General features: G+C 39.6%; 2 protein-coding genes across 3 annotated transcripts; one reads left to right on the forward strand and one right to left on the reverse strand.

Annotated features, from left to right (window-relative positions):
* Positions 1–409: 409 nt before the first annotated feature.
* On the forward strand, positions 410–11,832 carry nfe2l1a (nuclear factor, erythroid 2-like 1a). 2 transcript variants are annotated; one of them, XM_039611133.1, is made up of 8 exons: positions 410–497; positions 2,911–3,255; positions 3,743–3,925; positions 7,687–7,749; positions 7,848–7,985; positions 8,110–8,269; positions 8,687–9,319; positions 9,456–11,832. In XM_039611133.1, the coding sequence occupies exons 2-8, from the start codon at positions 3,004–3,006 to the stop codon at positions 10,397–10,399; spliced, it is 2,373 nt and encodes a 790-aa protein (XP_039467067.1). In that variant the 5' UTR covers positions 410–497; positions 2,911–3,003; the 3' UTR covers positions 10,400–11,832. The 2 variants fall into 2 exon arrangements, with proteins under 2 accessions (XP_039467067.1, XP_031595605.2); XM_031739745.2 differs by having other exon boundaries at positions 2,911–3,279; positions 9,456–11,828.
* A 2,288-nt stretch (positions 11,833–14,120) lies between these two features.
* On the reverse strand, positions 14,121–24,854 carry cbx1a (chromobox homolog 1a (HP1 beta homolog Drosophila)). Its single transcript, XM_039611088.1, has 5 exons — positions 24,579–24,854; positions 21,785–22,019; positions 21,249–21,420; positions 19,417–19,511; positions 14,121–17,023 (listed from the first exon to the last, which is right to left on the reverse strand). The coding sequence occupies exons 3-5, from the start codon at positions 21,357–21,359 to the stop codon at positions 16,873–16,875; spliced, it is 357 nt and encodes a 118-aa protein (XP_039467022.1). The 5' UTR covers positions 21,360–21,420; positions 21,785–22,019; positions 24,579–24,854; the 3' UTR covers positions 14,121–16,872.
* Positions 24,855–25,716: the final 862 nt, after the last annotated feature.

Consider the following 25,716-nt stretch of genomic DNA (forward strand, 5'->3'; position numbering starts at 1 on the left):
CTGGTGGTGATCTTCAAAATATCACATTTAGAAATATAATATTAGTAAAATTACTTTTTAGTCCTTTTATTCTTATTTTGATTGCTGGGAGAAAGACACAAATCACGAGGCCGACAGCCTGTTCTTATATTACACATTCACTAATAAATTCTAGTAAACTGTTTGCGACAGACCTAAAGTAACACGTCTTCAAAATCTGCCGTCAGCTTTCTGTGAACGGAGAGGAAACTTCACGGCCTGTATTATTGTTGTAGCAGGCATTACTTGGTGAGTAATCTTTTGTTTATTTCTTTTTTCCCCAGCTTAAGTAGGGAAATGCTGACACACACGCCAGAGATTTTTTTTTTTTTTCCTAGGGAGGGCTTATTACACGTCATCACGAGGGTGCTGCTTTAAAAAGGTCCCACCCTCCAGGGCAGTTCTAGTGAACAGAAACATAAGCTGGGGTAGTGTAGGAGAGATCAACAAACACCCTGAGCACACACTAAACCTGACTGGTAAGACAGCATCTTTTATACCCACACTTATTATCGATATATTATTTGCTTTGATGTGCTTCTGTGTATTATCTTGTGTCTGTATACTTCTGTGTGAGGGTGTGTTTGGGAGTCGCCAGTGGAGTCACAGCAGTATCCCGGTAATGCTGATTATAATGTACGCTACTAAGGTGCTTAGACTGTTAGGCTCCCGTTGTGTTATGTTTCTTTTTGTAGGGTACAAATAAAATACATGTGTATGTATAAACGGCTTCTCCGCGATAAAACACTTATCAGGTGTTCTGGATGATCGGGGATAAAAACACTGTGCAACCTGCTGCTCAGACTCGCTGACTAGATTCCCGTCATATTTATAACCAAGCCTAATTTCAAGAGGCAATGTTACATAATACATGGAAAATGTGATCGTATTTTACAAATTAAGGTTTAAGATTTAACATGACACATATACTGGAGTTGAATAAACTGTGTTCACCAGCCAGACCAGTAAAGATACACATTAATCCACTAGTAGAGCCACATTTTTCTGAATTATGACTACTGGATACTTGGAATAGCCTAATACGCTTAAACTGATTCTTACGGTTATGATCATAAGATAAAACAGACTGATCAGACTGATAAAACTGATCAGATAACATTTCTCAGTTGTAGTTTTTCATGTAATAATGATAGTATTACTTTCTGACATTTACAAAGAAAAATATACAGCAGATAATCAAAAATAAAGATGATGCTTGTTTACAGCCCCCCAAAACCGAAAATAGTCCAGTTAGGTACTGTTAACCCAAAAGTTTGATTCTATTCATCTGGACATAGCGTTTTCAGTGGCTACTGTTACTTTTTCTGCTTATTGCTTTTTACATTACACAAAATTGTTTGATAAACTGAGAAGGGGCTAAAAAAGAGAATAAAGAACCAGACAACTCTTATGATTTAATATTGTTTTACCTGTTCATTTAAAACCCACTCACTTATGACTACAAATCAAAGTTGGCTACTGCTCTTCTGTGTGTGAGAGAGAGTACTGAATTCCTTTTTGCGTTCACACTTTTTTCACAGTTGTGGGAGCTAACAACTTTTCCGTAGGAAACCCTGAGTTTATTAATCATACTTCCCACAATGAGAAGTTTGCAGGACTGTATTAGTTTGCCAGGTACCAAGTACAATGCCAGATGAGTATGGATACAACATAAGGGAACACTTACAAAAAACAATATAGTTTATAATTTTTTTTTTCCATAGGTCTTAAGGTGTTGCTAAAAAGATTTCAGGCTCCTGTCTCAGTGAGTAGTTCTACACCACCCTCTCTAAACAGGTCATCATAGAAGGAAAAGTAAACCTAATTCTTGAATGGAGTACATGGAGAGGGGTTTTCCAGGCAAACATTGGTAGTTACATCATGTGGCTGCAGTGAGTAACACAGGTCTTGTCGGCCAGGCAGGTGGTTACCAAAGACTTTCTAGAACAGGGGTGGGCAATCTCAGTCCACGAGGGCCGGTGTCCCTGCAGGTTTTAGATCTCACCTTGGGTCAACACACCTGAATCACATGATTAGTTCGTTACCAGGCCTCTGGAGAACTTCAGGACATGTTGAGGAGCTAATTTAGCCATTTAAATCAGCTGTGTTGGTTCGAGGACACATCTAAAACCTGCAGGGACACCGGCCCTCGTGGACTGAGATTGCCCACCCCTGTTCTAGAAGTAGGTCAAAGTTACTGAGAGCAGTGATACAGGCCAGCCCTGCCCTGTGCCTGCCTTATCTCCTCATACTAACTGTCAGAGCTCAACTGCTCTAAGGCAGGCTACACTGACAGTAGAAGATTAGACTTGATAGCTGGAGTTAATATCAACGTCATAATGGTGGGAGGTGTAGTACTAGCATCAATTATAGGCTAATTGAAGGGCAATTCTAGTGGTTAAAGAGCATAGCAGTAAGAAAGTTCTAACTTTGTTACAGCTGTTAAAAGGAATCAGACTTTGTTAAGTTGTAAGTGGGACAGAAACTGTCTGGGCAGCACAGTTTTGCAGGGCTTTGCACTCAAATTAAGAAAGTTCATGTCTTGAACTTCCTAGTCAGCTGGGGCTTTTCTGTACTCTGGGAGTACTTCAGCTTTCACCCACAATGCAGGCATGTTAGTTTATTTGATGATAGTAAAATGGCAGTAAGTCTTGATGCGTGTGTAGGACTTATTAGAAAAACAAATTTTCATATAGAAGGGACTAAAATATTTTTAATATACTTAATTGCAGTGATTAAATAAGAAACAACATCTAACATTTGCCAGATTGCCTTTTTCAGATTAGGCCCTGATCAATGGAGAATTGGTGTATTTTCCTATCTTTTTTACTTTCCCACAGAGCCACAATATATAGCACAAAACCTATAAGAGCTCCTTTTTGCTTCTTGCAGAAGAACTACCCAAAAGAAGAGACACCACAGTGGGGGTGACCAACATCAAGCTTTATAGTCTGCTTTCTAAAACTACTGTCATCTGCCAAAACAATGCTGCACCTCAAGAAATACTTTACTGAGGGCCTTATCCAGATGGCCATCCTGCTGAGTCTCTGTGGCGTGAGGGTGGACGTGGAACTGGAGCCCTACCTGCCTTCCTCTTTGCATGAAATGATCCTGGGTCCAACCTCAGCGCTCACCGAAACACAGTTCCACAACCTCCGTAATCACCTGGAGGAAGGCTTGCACCCCAAAAGTGTAGAACTAGATGGGTTCTCCACAGCACAAAGGCTGCTGGGCTGGGTGCGCTCTTTGGACAGACTACACGTAAAAAAAAGATTTGGTTTTTTTAGTCATTATCTCTTTAGGCATCGATACATTGAATTTCAATTAAAAGTTATTGTAATTTTAAGGATTAAAAGAACAGTTTACAAGTTACAGCCGGCAGCAGATTTCACTGACTTAGCATAAAAACCTGAAATATTTACCTCTTAAAATCCACCAGGTCACCTCAGGAGTAGGCTTAAGTGTATTTTTAGCCACATGTTAAACAAGCATAGTTTCAGAAACTACAAGATCAGATCAGAACAGAGTGTTTTACACACATCTGATCTTCTATTGTAAGATTTCTGTTTGGGCATGCTATATAAAAAATTCTACATAAAGGAGTAGCTGTGCACCTAATTCTAATCCTATACAGCTTATTGTAGGACAGCAAAATGAATGTTTTTGGTAAGACTCCTGTGATCTTGTGAGAAAAGTTCATATAATTTTGAACCTTTCTCCACAGGTTCCACATGCAGAACTAGAGACATGGCTGGTCCAGCGGGAGCCAGAACCCCTCCCCATAAGATCTCCAGACCAGGCATCCTTGCTGGAAAGAATTCCTGCTGAAATAGAGAGAGAGTTGACTGCCCTGCCTGTGGAGCCACAAGCTGAACTTGAGGATGAAGAGGAGAAAGAGGATACAGAGGTACAGTAGTTTTATACGGAGTGATTTGCAACATTCAAATATAGATTTTTTTCTGTTTATTTTCATGTTCTTGTGCAATGCTCCTCTAAAACCATTTTGACTTATGTTTGAACTAGGTTAAGTGCAAGTGTGTGCAAAGGTTTATTACATATTCTATGATAAAATTATCAATAAACAGTCCCATAAGAAAACAGACAGCCTTTATACAGGGATGTGTATGCTGTAATAGTTAACACTAGGCCAAAGAGAATTAAGTTACAAGGGTTGACCTTTATCCTTGAGATAACAATGTGTTATCTAGGGGATAAAATCCTGTTCACATGCAGCTTTTACAGCTGTTTGTGAAATTGTTTCTTGCCAATTGGCTCTGTCTATTTAAAGTCTTTTCTAATTGTCATATTGGCACTCATAGGGCTGGGAGTAGGGATTAATAGATGTGAACTGAGTGGAGATGATGAGTCAATAATTTTTTCTTGTGAAGAAAGACAGCAGATCAAGAGAACATCTGTGTATAACACCTGCCAAACTGCTGTGTCAAACGGCCCTGAAAGTTCCATTTTTGGTTCATGAAAGTGAAAGGATACCATATGCCCGATAACCACTGTCTTACACTCAATATGCACTGAGGCAGAGGAAGAATGGAATGAGTGTGCTTATATGCCCAATCCATTGAATAGATTGATTTAAAACCACAAATGTACTACAGGAAAAAGTCAGGGTACCACCAGATCATTAGGACACACTGTAAATATAAAAATATAAAATAAATAAATAAATGAAAAATATCAACAAATATTTACAAGTCTGTAGATCCACCCATATCGTCACTGAAGTAGCAGTGTAGATATGTTGGAATGAATAGAAACCGCTGGCCTTTATTTACATATATGCTATATGAACGGACTAAAGTGCTGTTTTTGTTTGTTGACTGTCACCCAAACTGAGCTTGATGTCATGTGAGAGAATGAGTCAGAGATCGATGAGTCACTAGGAAACCTCACCTCACCGCACATGACCTCACTAGGAAGCTGAAGCAATAAAATCAGTACAGTTGAAACACATTAAAGAGTAAAAGAAAGAGCCTGCTGAAGAGAAAATGTCTGTTAGCTCAACATTCATTCAGCTGTAGCGTTTCTTCTTATCTTGTAGTGCACTGTTTTGGTCGTGCAGCCAACAAGCTTGAGTCTTTGGGGTCACGCACACTGCTTACTACTCTTTTAATGTCCACTAACTGCTTCACCTAATGGTAGTAGATACTGAGTAACTGCAAGTTGGACACTTTGAGTTTTATTTATATTGTAATCTTGATTTATTCTGATATTTTCAGATATTTAAACACACACATAACCTGTCTTAGTATCCGAGTACTGTAACAGTAAAAGGACAACCACATCTCTCTCAGCTTACTGTGTTGAGGGTTTCTTGAAAGATACATAGAAAGATCACCATGAGTGTATGCTCAGAAAGGTGCATTTTACATTATTTAATCATCACGGGGTTACACATACTAAATTATGACTAAACAAAACACTGTGACCGATGCCAACAAACAGAATGTACAGTATAAAAATAGCCCACATGCTGGCCGGCATGTCCAGTCAGGACAGACACACACACACACACACACACACACACACACACACACACACGCTATCCCCTCTTCATCAAAATGAAAACAAATATAATGATGTTTTAAATTCCCCATCAGCTATCAGAATCAATTAGCAAGCGTACACACAAACACAGTCACACTCATACAGAATGAAAGCCTTATTAGTGTCCTTCAGCCTTGTGACTGTCTGGCTTGTTTTGAAACCTGATCACTAACTTATTGCTTACTGACACACATCGGCATTCCTCCGTTTTGCAATCCCTCCTGTTTACAGCAGCAGTTCAGACATTCACAAGCAATGAGCCATCATGCAAACGAACGCATACTATTGCATAAGGTTTTAACTTGCACTTGTGGTAGGAAGTAAACAGGAGTACCGAGCAGTGATGAAACTGATCATATAAATAAGTAAATAAATCAGTTACATTGCTATAGTCACAACTACAACAGTTTAGCAATTATGATGAATGGAATGATGAGGGCTTAAAATCAGACACTAAGCTGAACTCCTGTCATGCAGCAGCAATTTAGCTTTGATCTATATTCTGTATGTTGAAAGCCACATATTTGCTGACCAGCTGCTGGGGGTCTTGGGTTTGTCTCGAAAGTCCCCAACCAGGTCAGGATAAGGTTGAAGATATTTTGAGCCAGTCTGTCTGTTTGTTGCCTGGTAAAACAGAAAATGCACCTGACAGATTTCAATATGGAAATTACCCAATATAACTGGCACACGTGTGAAGCCTTTGGTGAGCAGTAGTTGCTGGATTTGTAATTCTAATTAAATAATTTATCTTTTATTAAATGTTACGGTTTGGTTTTTGTGGTAAATTCTTAAAAAATATTTACCATCTTTGGAAATGAAGTAGGAAAAGTAGGAAACCAGGGAGATGGATATTTGTTTAATGCAGGGGTGGGGAACTTCAGGCCTCAAGGGCCAGTGTCCTGCAGGTTTTAGATGTGTCCTTGATTCAGCACAGCTGATTTAAATGGCTAAATTACCTTCTCAACATGTCTTGAAGTTCTCCAGAGGCCTGGTGATGTACTAATCATTTGATTCAGGTGTGTTGACCCAGGGTGAGATCTAAAACCTGGAAGACATGGGCCCTTGAGGCCTGGAGTGCCCCACCTCTGGTTTAATGTGACATTGTTTGCTAAACTGTTAATGGAAAAGTAACAAAAAAGAAAGAGTCACCATTTATAACAGATAAACCACTGGGTATACATTTGGACATTAAAATATTTTTTCCTAATATTCCAGCAGGTGTGACTGATAAAATAAATCCTGTTTTATATATTTCCCCCCAGTTCTGACTGCCTTTCCTCTCTTCGTTACCATTTGAATGATATTCCAATGTCACTGTTGTATATCAGTGAATCAATGTCTTGTTTGCTCTTGGCATACAGATTAATGTCATCCATGTAGAGGAGGCTGCTGACAATTGCTCCATTCTGTTCTCCACACTTGATCTCACTGAGAGGGTCAGTGAGGATCTTGTAATCAATCCATAAAGTGCACAATCTCTTGCTAACCATGATTAATAAACTAGAGACACCACTATCCAGAGCACCCCTGAAGGTCTGCTAAAATAAGCACCCATGTTATTATTTTTATTAGTCCTTTATTTATCCAGGTAAAATCTCATTGAGATTAAAAATCTCATTTCCAAGAGAGACCTGGCATCATGGCAACAAAAGTCAAAATACATGTACCACATAAGTATATAACATTAAAACAAATACTATATCCTGTACGAACATGTGAAAAATATACAATAACAGATCAAATTAAGAGCGATATTAAAAACAATCACATTGAGTAAGAGTTATTCTCTCGTTCCTTTAAGATGGACTTAAACTCCCCCAAGGTAACCAATTCTGATAATTTCAGTTCCTTCTGCAGATTATTCCAGGAAGCAGGGGCAGCGTATTTAAAAGCCTTTTTCCCCAATTCTGCTCTGATTTTTGGGACAATCAATTGTATGATATTGTGAGAACGAAGGCTGTATTGGTTGTGGTTTGTACACATATAAACACATAAATAAGAGGGAATCAGCCCAAGGAGAGATTTATAGATCAAGATGTATCTGGTTTCTTAGTCATCCAGCAAAAAATGATAGGTTAAACTCAGTTTTCTTTTTCCTTTCTTCAGACTTCCCTTCAGGAGTGTTTCAGGTTATTGGAGGAGACCTTCCCCTCCACAGAGGAACAATGGGTAGGTTGCCACCATAGTCTGTTCTCTTCTCATTTGTTTTTAATCTTTTCCTTATGCTTAACAGTGCTCAGAATTTCTTTTGGTTGCTTTGACCTCAGTTAAATGATGCTGGTGGTGGAGTGGAGGACCTGGAGAGTCAGCCCTCAGACAGAGACCCCCTACTGTTCTCCACTGATAATCCCTCCATGGACTTTGAGCTCCATTGGCAGGATTTGCTAAATATCATGGAACCTGAGGTGACTAGGAGAATAAAAATAAATGAAAATATATTTGCTAAATAGAGTGAGATAAAAATATGGGATAAAATGTAAAAATCAAGATACAGTAAATTTAGAGACATTTCTCATCTCTGCCCTCCAGAACACAGACATGGACATGGCATCATCAGGCCACAATCTAAATTCAAGACCATCTGGAACCTTTCGAGGAAATGTGTCTGGAACATTGTCTAACTGCTGTGACAATCCTGCTACAGAGGCTGATCAGGAGACCCTTTTGATGGAGACTCATTTACAACATGGTAATTAATTTCATAATAAACTATAGCTCTTTATGTTATGTCTATGTTTCCATAGTTTTTAAAAATACCTTGTGACCTTTTTCTGTAGATGCTTAGACGTAGTTAGTAGAGATGTAGTTGAAGAGCTCCAGAAAAAAATAATTAGGACACTGAGCTCAACTTAAAAAAATTTGTCTGGGTTTTTAAAAATAATACAAAACACTGATCACTTTCATAGTCAAGATTACAGATAGGAATTGGAAAGTTCTAATAACTTTGAAAAACCCTTAGAAAACTCCTGTATAAGATCCAGACATTTTCTAAATATATGACATAATTTGGTTTTCTTGTTTACAGAAAATTCTGTGAATGTTTGTTCCAAACCCACAACCTGTTGTAAATAATATATGTATATTTTTGCCCACACCATCTTTCCAGGTTTATTAGAGCCTCTAACTGAGTCTGAGACAGTCCTGCTTCCATTAACCCCTACCGCAGAATTGGATGACCACAACTCAGCATTGAACACACAGGACACTTTGAATAACATTGATGGACATCCCTTGAATAGTCCTCCAGATCAAACAGATCTGCTTGCAGAAGAACCTTTAGAAGACTTCAGCATGGAACTAATGGAAGAAGATAACATTATCACTTTTTTATCACAAGTTTATGTGGGTAGGATGGAACCAGAACATCTTTCTGGCATTGATGTTAACTTTCAATCTTCCAATTCCACCATACCTTTAGAAGGAAATGTTATGACCCAAGACCTTGCGGGATCTCCTCCCAGTCACCTTTTGGGGTATGAAGACAATGAAGATGATCTTCCTATTCCACTTAGTGATCTTTTAGAGGATGCTACCATTTTGGATGAAATTAGATTGTTGGACCAGGCTCTGGAGGAAGGATTCAGTCCTGAGATGGCAGCCAGATTGGAAGATGAAAGCTACTTCAACCATGAACTAGCAGAACAGGAAATTTCCAATGATGATGACCACTTAGGCTCTAAGATTGCAGTCAGAGAAAATCATGGTCGACCATCAACACATCATCATGGCAATTCCACAGGTAGGCAATACCATAACTATTTTATTTACAAAATCTGTAACCGTTACAGTTCAGCACAGTTCTTTGAAGAGCATGATAAATAAAAAAATGCACATAATGAAACCGTGAAACTTACTTTGAACCTTAATCTTCCTAGATTGTGAGGATGAGCTAGATTCAGACTCTGGTCTGTCCTTGGACTTCAGCCACAGCCCTGCTTCTCCATGTACTTCTGAGGCCTCCTCTTGTTCCTCTTCGTCAACGTCCTCTTCATTTTATGTCTCAGCTACGGGAAGTTTCTTCTCCAAAGATGATGAAGAGGATTCTGAGGAAGGCTTAGCTGGTTCAGATATGGAAGCAGTAATGATGATAAAGCAGGAAGAGCTTGAAGAGGAAGAGATGGGGGCAGTTGGAGGAGAGAATCATGAAAATAAGCTTGTTCCTGTCGACTATTCTGATCATAGTCTGTTTCATGGGTTTTCCTGGCTGGAGCATATTGGCCATGATCACACGTATAACATGCCCTGGTCCTCCGCCTGTTCTATCCCCCTTGGCAAGATGCCTACCAAACATGCTAAATCGGCTCGACAACACGATAGTGTCAAACCTTACCCACAGTCCTTTTCTAGATCCATCTCAGAGAACAAAATTTGGAGTCGGGATGAGCGCCGTGCACAAACCCTGAAGATCCCTTTCTCCAGTGAGGTAATTGTTAATCTGCCAGTGGAGGACTTTAATAGCCTACTGTCCAATTACCAGCTCAGTGAGGAGCAACTTACCCTTATCAAGGACATACGACGTCGTGGTAAGAACAAGATAGCTGCCCAGAACTGCAGGAAGAGGAAACAAGATGTGCTGTTGGGCCTGGAGGATGATGTGTCCTCTTTAAGGCGGCACCGTTCACGTCTACTAAGAGAAAAACGGGAAACCCTAAGGCATCTGCAGGAAATAAGACACCATATGGAAATGCTATACAAGCAAGTATTTTCCAGGTTGACAAGTGAGGAAGGGAGTCCCATGGATGCTACAGAGTACATGCTTCATTTTAAACCTAATGGAAGAAACAGTAAGAAACAGAGCCAAAAGGACAAGGAGAAATGAAGCGATATCAAAAATGTAAAGAGGTTCTTTAAAAGGAAGTGTGACCACACAAATGAAGGTGGTAGGTTGGTGAGGAAGGAACCCAGGAATTGTTTATCTTTTTTAAACAAATAGTCCTGAGTGTCCAAAACCTCAAAGAACCAAGCATGTTTCCCTAAGGGTGCTTACTTGTTGGCATGATTGATGGATCAGGAAAATGGAAGTTGAGCAGGAAATGGAAAAGACTTGATTTTGGCTTGTGTTAAGCTTCAGGGCAATTTGAGATTTTATTTAAGTGGGTAGCAACCAGGGACCAGCGTTCTAGAATGCTAATTTAATGCCTAAGAATTTCTTATGTTCAACAGCCAGCGTATAGAAAACGGATAGAAGGCCAGATCCTTGCTGTCAGCTCATGGACCCCAAAAGTCGTTGACACTACACTGACTACGAGCCAGAGTACACGAGTTGTTGATAGGTACACAGGAAACCTGCACGGGGAAGACTTGGATTCATGGAGCTCAAACCTGGGTATATTTAGTTCCTAGACTGCACTGTACCCACACAGTACCCTCAGGACGACAAAGTTAATTCCCCAAAACTTGAAGACATAGGGTAGAATATTCAGATGTATATTTTCAGATCTAGGCATGTTGGAAGTTTTGTGGTATTGCATATACCTTTTTTTTTTTTTTTTTTGTTAAATAAGCTATATCAGTAGGTTGTAGCATTTCATAGGACATATCCAACAAAAAAAAAGATTAAATATTAGCAGCATCATGTGTCATGATTTAGAATTATGTGAGAACAAATTGTGGTAGCAGAACTGTATATTGTTAATGTTTCAGGACTGATGGTTCATAATGTGTCTCAATTCAGATGGACTACTTTGTAAACAACCAGGAAAATGAACAGAGATTTGCTCAGACGTTAACACAACCAGATGGACATGCTGGCTGACACTATTGTCTAAAACACTGGGAAATACAACTATCATGGCGGGCATTCAGTGCTTCACACAATGGAAAGAATAATTGTCTGTGATCCCTGTAAGTCAAAGAAATGCAGTAAGACAACTATATAATCAGAATCCTGTTTTTCAAATTGATTTTTTTTTTTTTTTTTTTAAGTGAAATTTCCAACCTGCATACAACCCTTGTTTGTATTCTGTTAATTCCCAATGTGCTTGCTGGTATTTAAGGACATGGGAACTTAACTTTTTGTAATATAAAAAACATGAAAAAATAAAAATAAAAGTTTTACTTTGCGCTTAGCAGCGTTGTTTCTGGTCATTGATGGTGAAATATTGAATTTGGAAAATATAACCTGTATACATTTCATTCAACAACTGTTCTACAGAGTCTTTTTTTCTGCTGTTACAGTTATGTATGTCAGGCAACTATTAAGGAAAAATATATTGTTGACAGGATGCAATCTTGCAGAGAACAAAAGCATTACAGTCAGTGTACTGCAAAATTCAACACTTAAAATGGAAGAATAATGCAATGATGCTGAGGATGGCTGACATTATGCTAGCAATATTAATAAACACCATTTCATCGAAAACTCTTAGTGGAAACTATCTTTTAAATTCTGCAGAACAATGCAATGTCATGTTATCACTACTGAATTTTATCCAAGGAGACTAAAGTGTCTGTGCAGTCATAGAGATGGCATCATCTGCTGTTATAATTTGTCTTTCTACATTTTTCAAGTCCTGAGTTTAACGTTCTCTGAGTGAGAGACTCTCTCCACTCTGTACATATGGAATATGTAATGGAGTGAAGAGACAGTCTTGATATGATAGAGACCATGGAAACTCCACACAGAAAGGCTCCAGATCACCACACCGTTCAAACCAAACTTTCTTGCTGATAAACAGTTGTCAAGTCAAATCAATTTATTTATGAGCACATTTGAAAACAACACAGGTTGACTAAACTGCTGTACAAACTAAAAAAAAGAGAGCAAAACTATAAATGAATATAGAAAAATAGAAAACAAGACTCAAAAGCCAAACAGGACAGTCACAATTAACAGCTAGGGAGTAAACATGTTTCTTCTGTGGTTTTAAAAATGTAGAGTGTTAGAGCTGTCATAATTTGAAAAGGCAGACAGTTGACCACTGCTAAATTTACACAAATTGCGTCAAATGAATATACAGGAAGTGGACTAATTTATTGGTTATGCTGAAAATATAGCCTTTGCCAGATGTATGGTTTTTGGTTCTAGTATATTAACAGTATAGTCACAATAATATGTAACAATAAGGATAGAGTTTGTAACAAGTGTGTATTGACCCTAACCAATTAGAAGCACAAAGGTATAGAACAGGTTTTATTCCAAATGCAAACTTAGAAATACAGTGTAAAATCTAACTACTACATGATATCCTGAGGTTTTCCATCAGTAAGCAGTGGCAATCCTTAGTGAAACTTTCTTTGAAGTGGATCTAACGTTGCTGGGCTTAGACACTGTGAATGGGTGAATGTAAACTGTTTATCAAAGAAACAGAACACTTGAGCTTCAAGCCAATCAGTGTACATGTACTGTTACATAAGAACAAAAAACAGAGTGACTCCACAAAGTTTTTTTTCCTGATTTAAATAAAAAGTATCTTTAAGCGTAGTGGAATTAATTTTTAAAGAATTTTTTATCCCAACAGTAAAATGTTGTTCCTTTAGTCACAAAGCATTCAGTAAATGTCTGGTATAATTTTAATCTGTCTGCTCTTTGTTCCATGCATTTCTAATGTGACCTCTAAGACGTTATAAATGGATGATAAAATTCTGATGATCTAATGTCATTCATCTCCATTATTTCAGCAACAAGCGTGAAAAACAAGCTTTACAAGACAGTAATGAAACTTGCTATAAGGTATCATTTGGTGCCGGTCAAAATAACAAAGAACTGGAGAGTCTATGCTAAGATTTTCATTGTTAGATACCCGGATGGACAGGATTAGAATTGAGTATGTCAGAGGGTTGAGTGGCTTGGACACATGTAGAAGAGGAATAGTGAATATATTCAACAAATTATGTTGAATATGAAGCTGCCAGACAGAAGACAAAGAGGAAAACCACACAGAAGATTTAATGGATGTAGTGAAGGAGAGCATGCAGAGGGGGTTGGTGTGATAGAGGATGGAGGTAGAAGATAGAATAGAATGCCTTTATTGTCACTATACAGTTGTACAATGAGATAGGGGTTGCTACAACGGATCTTCTGTGAGTATTAGGCCATTAGAAGTATTTCAACAAATGCTTTTGGGGCTTTAGTTATACTACAGTGCGGTTACAAAACCTATAAATTTATATTTGATTTTACCTCAGATCTTGAGATGCATGGATATTAAGTTAATGCTTTCAGAAATACCGTTTTCTGTTCCTTTGTGGTTGGTTAAACTCTGTATTTAAGCGTGAAGGCTAGGTGATAAGCTGTTGCTTTGGCCTACACCCTGCTTGAAAGGCTTTTTTTTTTTACCTTTTTGTTATGGCAGAAAGAAATCATCTTAGATTATACATAATCTAGAATCTTAATCTACACTTAACAACTCAGGATGTTTATTCTGCATCTGCTAATACTGAGAAAAGTGGCTACCCCATAAACGAACCATAAAGAACACATTTTAAGTGTCTTGGTTGGTAACTGCATTGAGATTCTACTTTTGCAGTTTTTCTGGTCAGACTAATACATCTTTGTGTGCACCTTTAAAATAAAAATAATTGACAGTCCAAAGCCCAAATTAATTAGAAAACAAAAACCTTTTATTGTTCAAAACAGTTAAAAGTAGATCAGCCATGATGCCAACATAGCAAAGGAAAATAAACATGCAACAAGACAACACAAGCTAATCCACTAAAAACAAACAAAAACACAACAACAAAAGTTTGAGACAAGATGAGAAAACCTAAGTAGCAGACCTGGGTGCAGATAGTTCAGTTCCTTCCAGTCAGTGGTGAAGTAGTCAGGATGCAGGACGTGTCAGGACTTCACAGTAAAAACTTAAACCAGACTAGTTTAGCCTCTTGTGTTTGATTTAAAAGGCAAGAAACTGTTGCGACCTTTACCCAGTCTGTGTATGCATGAAGTACTCTTGTACGTCTTCCATACGTGACAGTCAGGGCTAAGGCTAATAAAAGGAGCGAAAAACAAAACAGAGGCACAGCAAAACACCACCTAAGGTATGAACCGTTTTGAACCACCTTACCCAGATATGCCAGCTACTGTTCTAACTTTAATACAGTATACATACATGTACACATCCGGGCTACATTCAACACAGACCACTTGACAAGTATTTTTAAACTGATTCTGATCAGCATGCTAAAGTTTTAAAGATGCATCCTATTTTACTCACCAAAATAAGTGTCAAGCAAAGAATGTGAAAGAATACTGTGTGTTAAGTGTTGCCCGGGCAGTGCAAGCTCAAATAATACAGCCTACAGAACACAGGTAAATGTGTGTGAAGGTTTAAAAACAAGGGAGTGGAAATGAAGATCATTTGACAAACTTTCAGCCATCTGCTACATCAGCAGTGAAAGCCACTTGTTTGTTATTGAGCCAGGAGACACTGCCACCTACCAGCCAAAGTGGCAGCAAACTTAACAAGCTGCCTTTATAGTTCAGCAGTTCATGTGGCTGTTTTCTTGTTCTTTCCAAGACTACAGTAGCAGCTGACCTTCAGTGGACTTCGTTCGCTTAAATGTTTGCCCAATCAGAACAGCTTCTTAGGACAGCTCAAGATGTCAAGTGGGAGTTTTTTCAACTTAGGCCCCTTCCAGACATGCACTTTTTTCCTGAAAAAATCCTATCCATTACCAGACTGAGACTAACAGGGCACAGGTCTGAAGGTCACATGAATAGATGGGACCAAAAAGACTGCCCCCGAGTGTCTCAGCCACTTTCGCCTTTTACAATTCAGAAAACCTATCTGACTCACCAAGTGTGCGCAGCAGAGGTTACACGTTCCACCCCTGCCAGCACTTCAAGTCTATGCACATTGTCAAAAAACATGAAGTCTTAGCATACAAGACACAAGGCTCTTGGACACTGTACGTATGAGCATGTAACAGTGACCCATGTTTTAGTAATAATTTAACAACTTTGATAGAATGTTGACAATCTTACATATACTATATCTGAAAGGGGCTTTCGTGTCATTAAAATAGTTTAGAGTACAGACAGATTGGAGAGAGTAACTTTCAGGAAACACTGCATACAATGTCCACAAGCAGCTCGTTTAAAATAACAAAAAACTCACAACAGAGTTCAATGATGAAAACCTGCAGATCCTGAAGTAACTTAACCAGAGATGGAAATTATAATACACTAGATGTGCCTCTTGCTTTAGCTATAAAGGCGTGCACACCCCACCAGACAGTACTAGGTAACCAAACCACCAAGTATAAAATGGTAATACTGGCTTGAGTTTGGGACTCGAAACCAGCGACTAACAGCAGGTAACATACTCCACTCTCCACATTAACACAACCTTTACCACTTGAAATATCTGTAAACTAGCGGCTAATAAGAGCCTGTTTATCCCAACAGATAGCTTATAATATGAAGCTACTGTCATAGTAGTTGAGTGTCAAAATGTTCAACCATACTGCATTTTTTTTGGTGGAAATGCATTGACTGGTATTAAATCCACATCTCAGAGTACTGGAATTTCTCTGGTCCACTTGTACTGTGACATCCCTAGCTGCCACGCTGGCTGGTAGAACGAGTAAGGGAGTAATGAGATTAAAATGACCACATCAACAATAATGAGAAAATGGGTGGCACAAAGAACAGATACTGAAAGGACAAATTGTTTCTGTTCATTCTTTCACTCCTCACTTCATCCCCATTCAAAAGAATTTCCCACCTTTGTATCCTGACAAAACAGGAAGTAAACTTTGTCCTGTCTGTCACAATTTGCGATCTTCTTTTACAACCTTTTCTGTATTTTTCCTCTTCTTTTTCCCCTCCTTCCCCCTCTTCAAACATAGGGGTCTAACATAATGAACAGTGACTGGAGGAGGAAAACTTACAAACCACAGCCAAACTTTGAGCTTGCTTCTCCCACAAATGCAAAGGCAAAGAGGTAAGTTGACAGCGAGCTGCCACTGTGTGACATTTTTCACTAAGCGTAGAAGAAAATTTCATAATTTCCACTGTTTTCAGTTGAATATTGTTAAACATAGTGGGGGTTTAAGGGAGGAAGTTAAGTATCAGCATACTTGTTTAAAAAAGAAAAAAAAAGATGGTAAAAATAAATAATTAAAAACTTTTCGGCCAAGATACAGGTGGGACCATCTTTTGAGAAATCCTTGCAGGGCAGGAAAACAATTCTTATTCCCCCTCTGTCAGCCACATTGGCAGATATTTTTTTCACTGCTTTTGCTGCCAAAGTTGCTGCTAGAGTTGACCAACCTGGATGATGCTTCACCAGGGCACAGTTGATTTCCTGCCCTGCACCTCCCTTTTTTCTTTGCACCCCCTCTAAAAATCTAGTCTTTTTTGTCTTCCTCTTTCTTCTCCTCCTCTTCTGTGGGGTAGGAGTGCCATGTGAGGCGTTCCTCATAGAAAGAGATGACCACCTGTGGACATTTGACGTTTGCTTCCTTAGCTGGGACGAGGTCAGCCTCATCTGAGTTTTTCCTGTTGAGTTTTATTGAAGAGAGAAATCTCATTAATGTCAATAACCAAACTTTCTATTTTGAAGCCATAGCCAATGGACTCACTGGCTTTTTATTAGGCCCACCTGTTTAGCTATATTCTGACAGCTGGTGCATACATGCGTGCTGTGCTGAAAATACATTGTATATTATTCTGTAGATGTCGTTACACTACAGACACTTCTTAAATATTGACAAAAAATGCCAGATCTATTCTTGTAAATGTCCATATCCATGCAAAACAAAAATATTTTATTTGGCTGTCAAATCTCAGGAACAACTCAGTCTAACCAGGCACAGATAACCTAGATGGGATATTGTCACTTAAAATCCTTCTCTTAATCTAAAATTCTAAACAGTCCTGAATGATCAGGACCCATTATATCTTAGACCTCACAACACTTCCCTCTCAGTCTGCAGGCTTATTTGTAGGGCTGCACGATTTTGCATAAAATGAGAATCACGACTGTTTTGCTTAGAATTGAGATCACGATTCTCTCACGATTTTCTTTTCCAATATAAATATTTATTGCACTTATTAACTGCACATCAACTTCGTAACAGTTGAAACTGAACATAAAAACAAATTCCTCACATTTTGTGGTTGCCGCAAAATGTTGTACTGCTTGAAATTCCGTCTCCACCGTTGCTGGACACTGCATGTATAGAGCAGGTAGTGCAACAATAGAAAAATAGTTGTGGGACGTCACGGTGTAGCGTTTGTCTAGGGTGTTGATCATTTTCCTAAATCCCTCGTTTTGCACAGTGTTGATATATCTTTGGTCAGGTGATGAGTAATAGCCTCCGTAATTTCTTTGTGCCTGCGGGAGTTCGACGTGTATCCGGTTGTTCAGTGATGACGTGACGAATCCTACTTCCGGGCCTAAAGTAGTCGTTTAATATGGCTTTTGTGTTGTTAACATGTTTAATGTTTTGTATTTTCTTCTATTTAATCTCAAAAAGCTCATAAAACAGTCAGTGATCACTGTTGACCTCCCTCGGCTTTTATTACCGCTAATCATTTATTTAAGCTCAGTTTTTAAAACCTTGCATGTAACTACAGCCCAGCCCATGCAGCAGTATATGAATGACTAACCTCGTATTGTGGATGGATTATCTCACTTGTTCTCCTGGCTGAAGTTTAGTCCTTTTACAGCATCCTGCCATGCGATTACATTTGTTCCTGACCACCGAGAACACTCACGTTAACTTTTATCGAGTGGAAAAAAAGTTAGCTTGTTTATATTATGCTAACATAGCTGTGTCGCTAGCGGTCACGTAGCACATCATTATATATCAGCTAGCCAAACTTCAGTAACCCTACAAACGTCACTGCTGTTTAGTTTTCTGTCTTCATTTATGTTGGAAGTGATAGCAGAGCTGTACGTTTTAATTTGTTTCCAAAACCCCGCAGCCAGGACATGCTATATTGTATTTAGATAGAAGCTAGCGAGCTAACTTCCTGCTAACTTCTAACGCCGTTAAATGTCATAAATTCCATTTTTCATGGATGCCTGGATGTTAAACTCAATTGTTACACCTGGTAGAGCAGAACACTGATCATTTTATTAAAGATGAAAGACTTTAGACAGTTTTTCAACTCTCAGTAATGCCATGGTGATCATTAGATATATGGACCTGCAGTGGAGTTTAAGCCCAGACACGGCCAGTGACGTCAGACTGAACAACCGGATAGGGAAGCGCTGTATAAGGTTCCCGTTATTGATGTTTGGGTGGTTGACCGGGACGGATTTTCTCCTGTCACTTTCTCGTCATCCCTGACGTGTTCTCCGTTGTTTTTTCCTGCCAATTTGAGCATCACGGCACAGCTTCTGTATCACAAGGCTCCGCCCTTGTCATTTGTTGAGCAGGAAGAGTGAGCGCTTGTTTTCATGCAGATTACGTCCCGGATCAAAATGCGGTACAATCGTCGTCGTCGTCTTTTTTTTTTTTTTTTTTTAAATCGTTGTCATTTGGAAATGAGATCGCACATAAGTATGAATCGAGATCGCGATTTTCTAACGATTAATCGTGCAGCCCTACTTATTTGCACTTCCTGGAATTTCCAAACAAATAATCACTTTTCTAATCATTAACAAAAATGTAATATGAATAAACTTAAGGAACAAATAACCCATAAAAGAGCTTTACCAAAAGCTCTGAGTTAAATTGATTAAAATCCACCATTTTCCTAATAAAGTGCTCAGTTACACAGTACAATAAACTCTGGATTCCAGAGTGAGAGGAAAAAAAATAACTTACATCTATGAATTTATAAGACCTTTTGCTGAATTTGGATAACTTCTAACTTCCAAATGACAGAGCTGAGAAATAACTGGGATTCATTATGATACATTTGTGACAATGAAAACTTACCACTTCATAAGGAACATCAGCTCTCCACTCGAGTCTGTCGCTCCAATAATCCTCTCAGGCTGCAGTCCTCTGCCAAAACCTCTGGCCTTCTCACCCTAGACACAGGAAATCATTTGACAAAAGGTAAGGAAAACAAGCAGGCAGGGGACATCACTCCATAGAAATTAAAGCAACCAGGAGGTTTCCCAGGAACAGCAATGATGTTTGGGGCATTTTTACTTATCAAAAAGTCTCAGAAACCCAAAAATTCCCAATAAACATTGATTATATCTCACTATTAACTCCATTACTAACCATTTCAATCAATATTTGGTGTAATGGTGTATACCCCTCACAGATCATGGTTCAATGAGGATAATTCACTTGTTTTTCATAAAAAAAAAAATGCATTTCAAAACTTAATGTATGTTGGAAAGACCATATAAAACACAATAGTTTTATATGAGATTAATTATTTTAAAATGTTATTTTACAATTTATATTTTTCTCCTTTTTATGCAGTGATGCAGATAAAGTAACATGTGACATCTTCTTGACTCGCTGATTTAAAATCAAGACTAATGACTCGAGAGGATTTGTAGTGAAAGTAAACTTTATTTAAGCACTGTTTCTGATCTAGAAAGGAACAAAATAAGAGATTAGCAATATGAACAGTGTGTGTGTCTGACTCTCCACAGTACACTAGTGACATGCCGTCACATGTTGTGACAGTAACACTATGCAATGTTTAGAAATTAATAGGTGGAACTGAATCAGGTGCATGTGTCTACACAGCACATGAGGGACATGTCATCACAGAGTGTTTTGTGCAAATGAATTTTGCACTTTTTCCACAGGTCATGCTTGTCTTCACATCACCAGATGGCTTGCAGACCTGGCATCTCTGCCTCTTCCCCCAGGGAGCAATCTAGAAAGAAGAGGATGATGATTACTGTGTTTTTTGCTGATCACAAGACACACACAACATACTCTCACACAGACACTTACCTCACGCACTGGTGTACTGGGCGAAGCCCTCTCCCTCACTTTAGCTGCAGCAGGTGGGGTCCGTGGCATGTGCTGCCTCTGTTGTATATGCGGTACCACAAGCGCCTTCCCCAGCTCCTCAAGAATGATGCACCTCTTGTACAGCTTTGACACATCCCACTCAGGAAAGATCTCCGTCCAAATGCATGGTTGGCGGATACATCGATCATGTTGTAAAAGATGACCAGTGGCCAGCGTGCAGTCATTCGCTTGGTGTTGTAGGACACTGTGACTTTGTCCAAGTTGTCCAACCCCCCTTAGGTGGCACTGCAGTCTTTCTCTTTAGAAACTCCTGACCCAAGTTGTAGCTTGTAAAAAAATTGTCACAACTGTTATGCCGTGCTCCCTGAGACCTTGTGCCCCGATTCTTCTCTGGGGCTCCTACACCCAGCTTTCCAGCATGCATGTTCAATGCATAGTTGGTGTTTGCATCACATGCTGCCCAGATTTTTATGCCATATTTGGCTGGTTTGGGAGGCATATGTTGCCTAAATGGGCAGCGACCTCTGAATGCCACTAGCCTTTCATCCACTGTGACATTAGGGCCTAATGGGCATTAGGGGTGCACATACATAAATGAACCATTTTATTTTATTTGTTGATTACCCTCATTTAGCCAAGCACAAGAAGTTTCATACTCAAAAAACCCTTTTAACAATTTTTTTTTTTTATGTTATTTTAAAAAAAATGGGTCAATTTGACCTGCAACATAACAGGAGGGTTAAAGCAACTGTGGAGAGATTTACAACACACGAACAACTTTTGTGGGGAGTCTGACTGCTCAGGTTCTTTACTGAGGTTCTCACCTCCTCCTTCTTTCTTTTGCTTCCTCGCTCTTCTCCGTCTCCCGAGGTTTCACTGGCTGCTTTCCGTTTGCTCTCCTTCTTTTTCTCTTCCTTCTCTTTGTGTTTCTGCATGTACTCAGCAATAAGATCAGGGCAGTCCAAGTTTTCCTCTGGCTCCCATGTATTGTCCTCACTAGATAACATGAGTGCAGATGGAAAGATGTGATTTGCAGATATTCTAGTTCAAAATAAATCATCTTTAATCTAAAATTCCTAATTTTATTCCCTGGTTCTTTTACATTTTTCAGTCCATTGCCTTGTTCTCCCAATGAGCACATTACCATGACAAATATAAAAGCTACAAAAAAAGCTGAAATTTTGTTAAGCTAAAAGAACAAAAAAAAAAAAACCCAACCCCTCAGACATGTAATTTAAAAAGTTAAGTTTTGTAAAGTTCACTTTGCAATTGAGCACAGTTAAACAAAACTAGTCACTACATTTGATAAAGATGTGTCAGAATAAAGAATCTAAAATGTGAAAGACACATTTGCACTCACTCTGAGAAGCCTTTCCATTTTAGCAGAAACTCCACTTTGCCCTTCACCACTCGGCGGTCCAAAACCTTTTCCACCACATACTCCTCTTCTTCCTCCTCCTCAGCTGCTCCTGCTACAGGGGCTGCTGCTGCTCCTGCTGCTGCTGGTGGAGCTGCTGCAGGCTGCTCCTCCTCCTCTGCCTTCTTGGGCTTCTTTGCTGCTTGGGTCGCCAGCTTGACGTCTGATAAGATAACCTCTGGAGATCCCAGGAGGAAAAGTGCACAGGTTATAATGAACTGGTTAGAAAGTTAAAGTATGATTGCAATTAAAAGACATCAAAATATTACTGTGGTCTGGATTATCTCCTTGGTCAAAAACTATGAAATGTTGACAGCTCATATCTGATCAGCAGCAATAGGTCTGTAGGTGACAAAGGTGGGTCTATGTGTTTAGCAGAGACTGAACATTTAGAATTTGCGTGAGAGGGCTGTCTCCAGGTAAAACCAACATAAAACATGTTCATACAGATGCTTCTCAGTCAACTCGTTCTACAGGTCAATAGATTAGACTTATGTGTTGTATACTGTCCTGATGCATGTTCAATCATCCAGGTAAGGAAATCCCATAAAGTTGATTTTGCAGGTTTCCTCTACGTAAACAATTTGCAGATTAACGATCATAAAACTGACCAGTCAGTGGTGCTAGTTTCATTCATTATTCAAATGTACTGTTTAAAAGGTTGGGGTTATCTACATCTAAGGCTACGTCCATACTAATGCGTTTTCGTTTGAATACGCATCGTTTTCTCTCCGTTTTGACCTCCCGTCCACACTGAGACGGCGTTTTCCTCAAGGAAAAACGCAGCGTTTCGGAAACGCTCTCGAAAACGCATACATTTCAAAACTGAGCTGTTCCGTCGCAGTGTGGATGCTCGAAATCGCAGACTTTCTAAAATGATGACGCATTTTAGTCATGTGATGCAGTCATGTGACCAATTAAACAAAGATAGTGCATTGTACAGCAGTTGTCTTGATTGCTCTCAATTTTGACAGCCCTAAAAAAAGATTAATATCAGTTTGTACATGCTCCAGATAGCTTTTCTTCAAATTCTTTAATTCTCACTCGCTTTTGCACATGCGCAGGACTGGAACGTAAGCGTTTTAGATCGTTTCAATGTGGACGCACAACTCAGTGAAAACGACTGAAAACGCTAGTGTGGACGCGGAGCGTTTTCAGACGAAAACGCCGTTTTCAAATCTATCCGGGCTAGTGTGGACGTAGCCTAAGTGTCTTATCTAAAGGACATTTAGATCATTCTCCTTTAAATCTTACTGATGGTAAAGGAAAAAAAATAGTCAAGGTCTCTTTCAGCCAGTTTGCTTCACAGGTGAACTCAAATGGTGGAAACAGTCTTTGTTAGGAATGTGATCCCCTCTCTTTTCTTTTCTTTTCTTCTCATCCCAGCTCCCAGTCCCCCCTCCCTCCCTCAAAAAAAAAAATTCCTCCAAGCACCCAGGTCATTAAAACATGACCAGACGACACGCTCCTCCAGCTACACTACTTTTCAGAATTGGTCCATTTCCAAACTGCAGGACCCGCAGACCTTCAGTCAGTCTGTTCTTTTCTACATTGACAGCATTCTCAGACAGTACCATGAGCTGGAACACTACTGCATGGAAACCTGCAGATGCAGTTAGCTTTTCAAATGTTACTTAGCCCTATTTCGGCATTGACATGTTTCTGTTTGAAGTATAGCTTCCCTAAACCCTAGTTCATGATCACTTAAGGATTGTTCTGCTCTGAATGCATCCTAACATTGAAGCAAAAAACAAACAAAAACCCCCAAAACAAAATAAAACTAAAAACTGTGATCTCAGAACTTTGCCAGTATTCTTGCTTCCACAATGTACACACAGAAAGTGGGGGATAGTAAGAATTATGCAAATTATGAAAACGGTTTAAGGTTTGGGGAGTGTTTGTTGGCTAACTTCGTGGAACCAGCACGGGCAAATAGGAGAATACTAAATACTAAATAGGAGAATACAGTAAATACTAGCCAGGAAGAGAAGACTGTGCTGATGATTTAATGTCTTGACCGAATCACTGTTTAATGGTGTGCAGAGGGTTCCAAGTGAGGCAACAAATGGTTGTTTGCCTATAATGCAGGCTAAACTTCCCCTGCGATTTCGAGCATCAAAGATGAATGCACCGAGGCGGTAAAACGCCGCTGACCACACTGGCTACATACGTGTCAACTAATAGGTTTTCCCTATTCACTCTTTAAAAGACTAATGATATGAGATGAGCCTCAGTCGGCAGCAAATTTCTAGCGCGAAATCCTTAATGATACGCCGTTTAAATTTCTCGTGTCTGGTGGTTTGGTAGCGAAGAAAAGCGCCCGCCTCCATGTTGCCTGTATCACCATGAATGCAGTTTGCAGCCTGCCACCACCTGCAAACGCAAACTGGGACAACCTGTACATACAAATTCAATGAAGAATTTGTAATCATACATACAACAAAGCTAATGTTTCCGATCTATTTTCAAGCGCCAAAGATAACCAGTATGGTTCACAGTTTGTCCCTTATGCATGCACATGACGTGAGCCCCTTGCGCTGCACTAGCTTAAGAATGGACGAATGCTAATATCATCTCCAGACTAGTTTTGGGTTTACTTGAACTGGACTCGCCAGAAATGTAAAGTTGACAACATGCGCACGGAGACTAGCCAGGCGATCTGCCTCCTGCAGGTAAAGGGCAGGAGGCAGATCGCTGCTGCGTTTTGCCTCAAAATGCTAACGAACACGAGTCTTACCTTTGAAGAGAAAGCTTCGCGGCGCTTGTATGGGTTAATGGCAGGCCCGAGGGAGAACACTGATTTAGCCGTGTCCTACAGGCGAGTAAAGAAACTGGATGCACGGCAGTGGCGACACAAGAATATGAGCTGGCTTAGCAGCGTGCTCGAGAACGATGTTTGCAACGTGCTTTCTTAATGAGTCACACAATAGCCTCTGCCCCGTTGCTAACAATCCGCACGACCACCTTCTGCCCGCCAACAGCACCACCGGATGTTACGTCAGTAGGTAACGTTACAGGCAAGGCACGGGAGTTGAAATAACAGCTTGTCCTTCTTTTAAACCGTTTGTTCAGAACAGTACGACAGTGGATTAAGTAAAATTATGATGGAGCCTAAACTATCGATAACCACAGGTGTCAAACAAGTGGTAACCCTCAGGAGATAAAAATGAATGTAATGTGGTGCTAAAAGCTGCAGTTCCTCTCATGTCCGCTTCAGACGAGCTTCAAAAATGAGCCAATGCCCTTAGACTTAAAAAAGCCAAACTTTGTTGCAGAGCGATACAAAAACGTTTTGGCTTATATGGATAGCTTCCCCGTTTATAACACGTGTAGTTGGATGTTGACTGGTTTTCCTTTGCAGAGTAAGCGGTGAGACAGAAAAGTTATTTATTACAGAGATGTGAAGAAAACATATATACGACACCAACTGTCTGCCATCTATAATCCAGTTTTGAGTTCCCTCCCCAGACGCCTTAACGCCCACTCACATCCTGGGCCATCTGACCTCAGGAATTCACATGACAAGGTGGGGCCAGGTTTCACAATGAGCTCACCCGAAACCCTGGCTGATTAGGTCCCACACCCGCTTTCACACCTTGGCGCATGTGATTAGAGGATCACCAGGGGGTCCTTTGTCCCTCCTTGGGGGGATACTCCCACTGGGTTTAAATCTGGGACTCTCGGCCATTTGACCTTAGAACTGAAGAAGCTTCTCGGATGAGAGGTGAAACGTCTTCAAGCAACTTAAAGAAGTCCAGACGCTTTTCTTTGCAAACTCCTTTGACTGCATAGAAGATACACTCAGCATACTCACTCACTTTAAATCAAGCTACAGTGGAGTTCTCTTAAGAAAAAAATCTCTGGATTCATGGGTC

This window comes from Oreochromis aureus, linkage group 4, assembly GCF_013358895.1.
Source record: "Oreochromis aureus strain Israel breed Guangdong linkage group 4, ZZ_aureus, whole genome shotgun sequence".
NCBI classification, from domain to species: Eukaryota; Metazoa; Chordata; class Actinopteri; order Cichliformes; family Cichlidae; genus Oreochromis; species Oreochromis aureus.

What these genes read in the sequence shown, in the direction of transcription:
- nfe2l1a (XM_031739745.2), top strand. Translation starts at nt 3,004, where the DNA reads ATGCTGCACCTCAAGAAATACTTTACTGAGGGCCTTATCCAGATGGCC. An exon ending in GCTCTTTGGACAGACTACAC is followed by an intron (nt 3,280 to 3,742) that starts GTAAAAAAAAGA and finishes CTTTCTCCACAG; the next exon opens with GTTCCACATGCAGAACTAGA. An exon ending in AGGAGAAAGAGGATACAGAG is followed by an intron (nt 3,926 to 7,686) that starts GTACAGTAGTTT and finishes TCCTTTCTTCAG; the next exon opens with ACTTCCCTTCAGGAGTGTTT.
- cbx1a (XM_039611088.1), bottom strand. Translation starts at nt 21,359, where the DNA reads ATGCAGAAACACAAAGAGAAGGAAGAGAAAAAGAAGGAGAGCAAACGG. An exon ending in GCAAAAGAAAGAAGGAGGAG is followed by an intron (nt 19,512 to 21,248) that starts GTGAGAACCTCA and finishes TCCTGTGTCTAG; the next exon opens with GGTGAGAAGGCCAGAGGTTT. An exon ending in CTGATGTTCCTTATGAAGTG is followed by an intron (nt 17,024 to 19,416) that starts GTAAGTTTTCAT and finishes AAAACTCAACAG; the next exon opens with GAAAAACTCAGATGAGGCTG.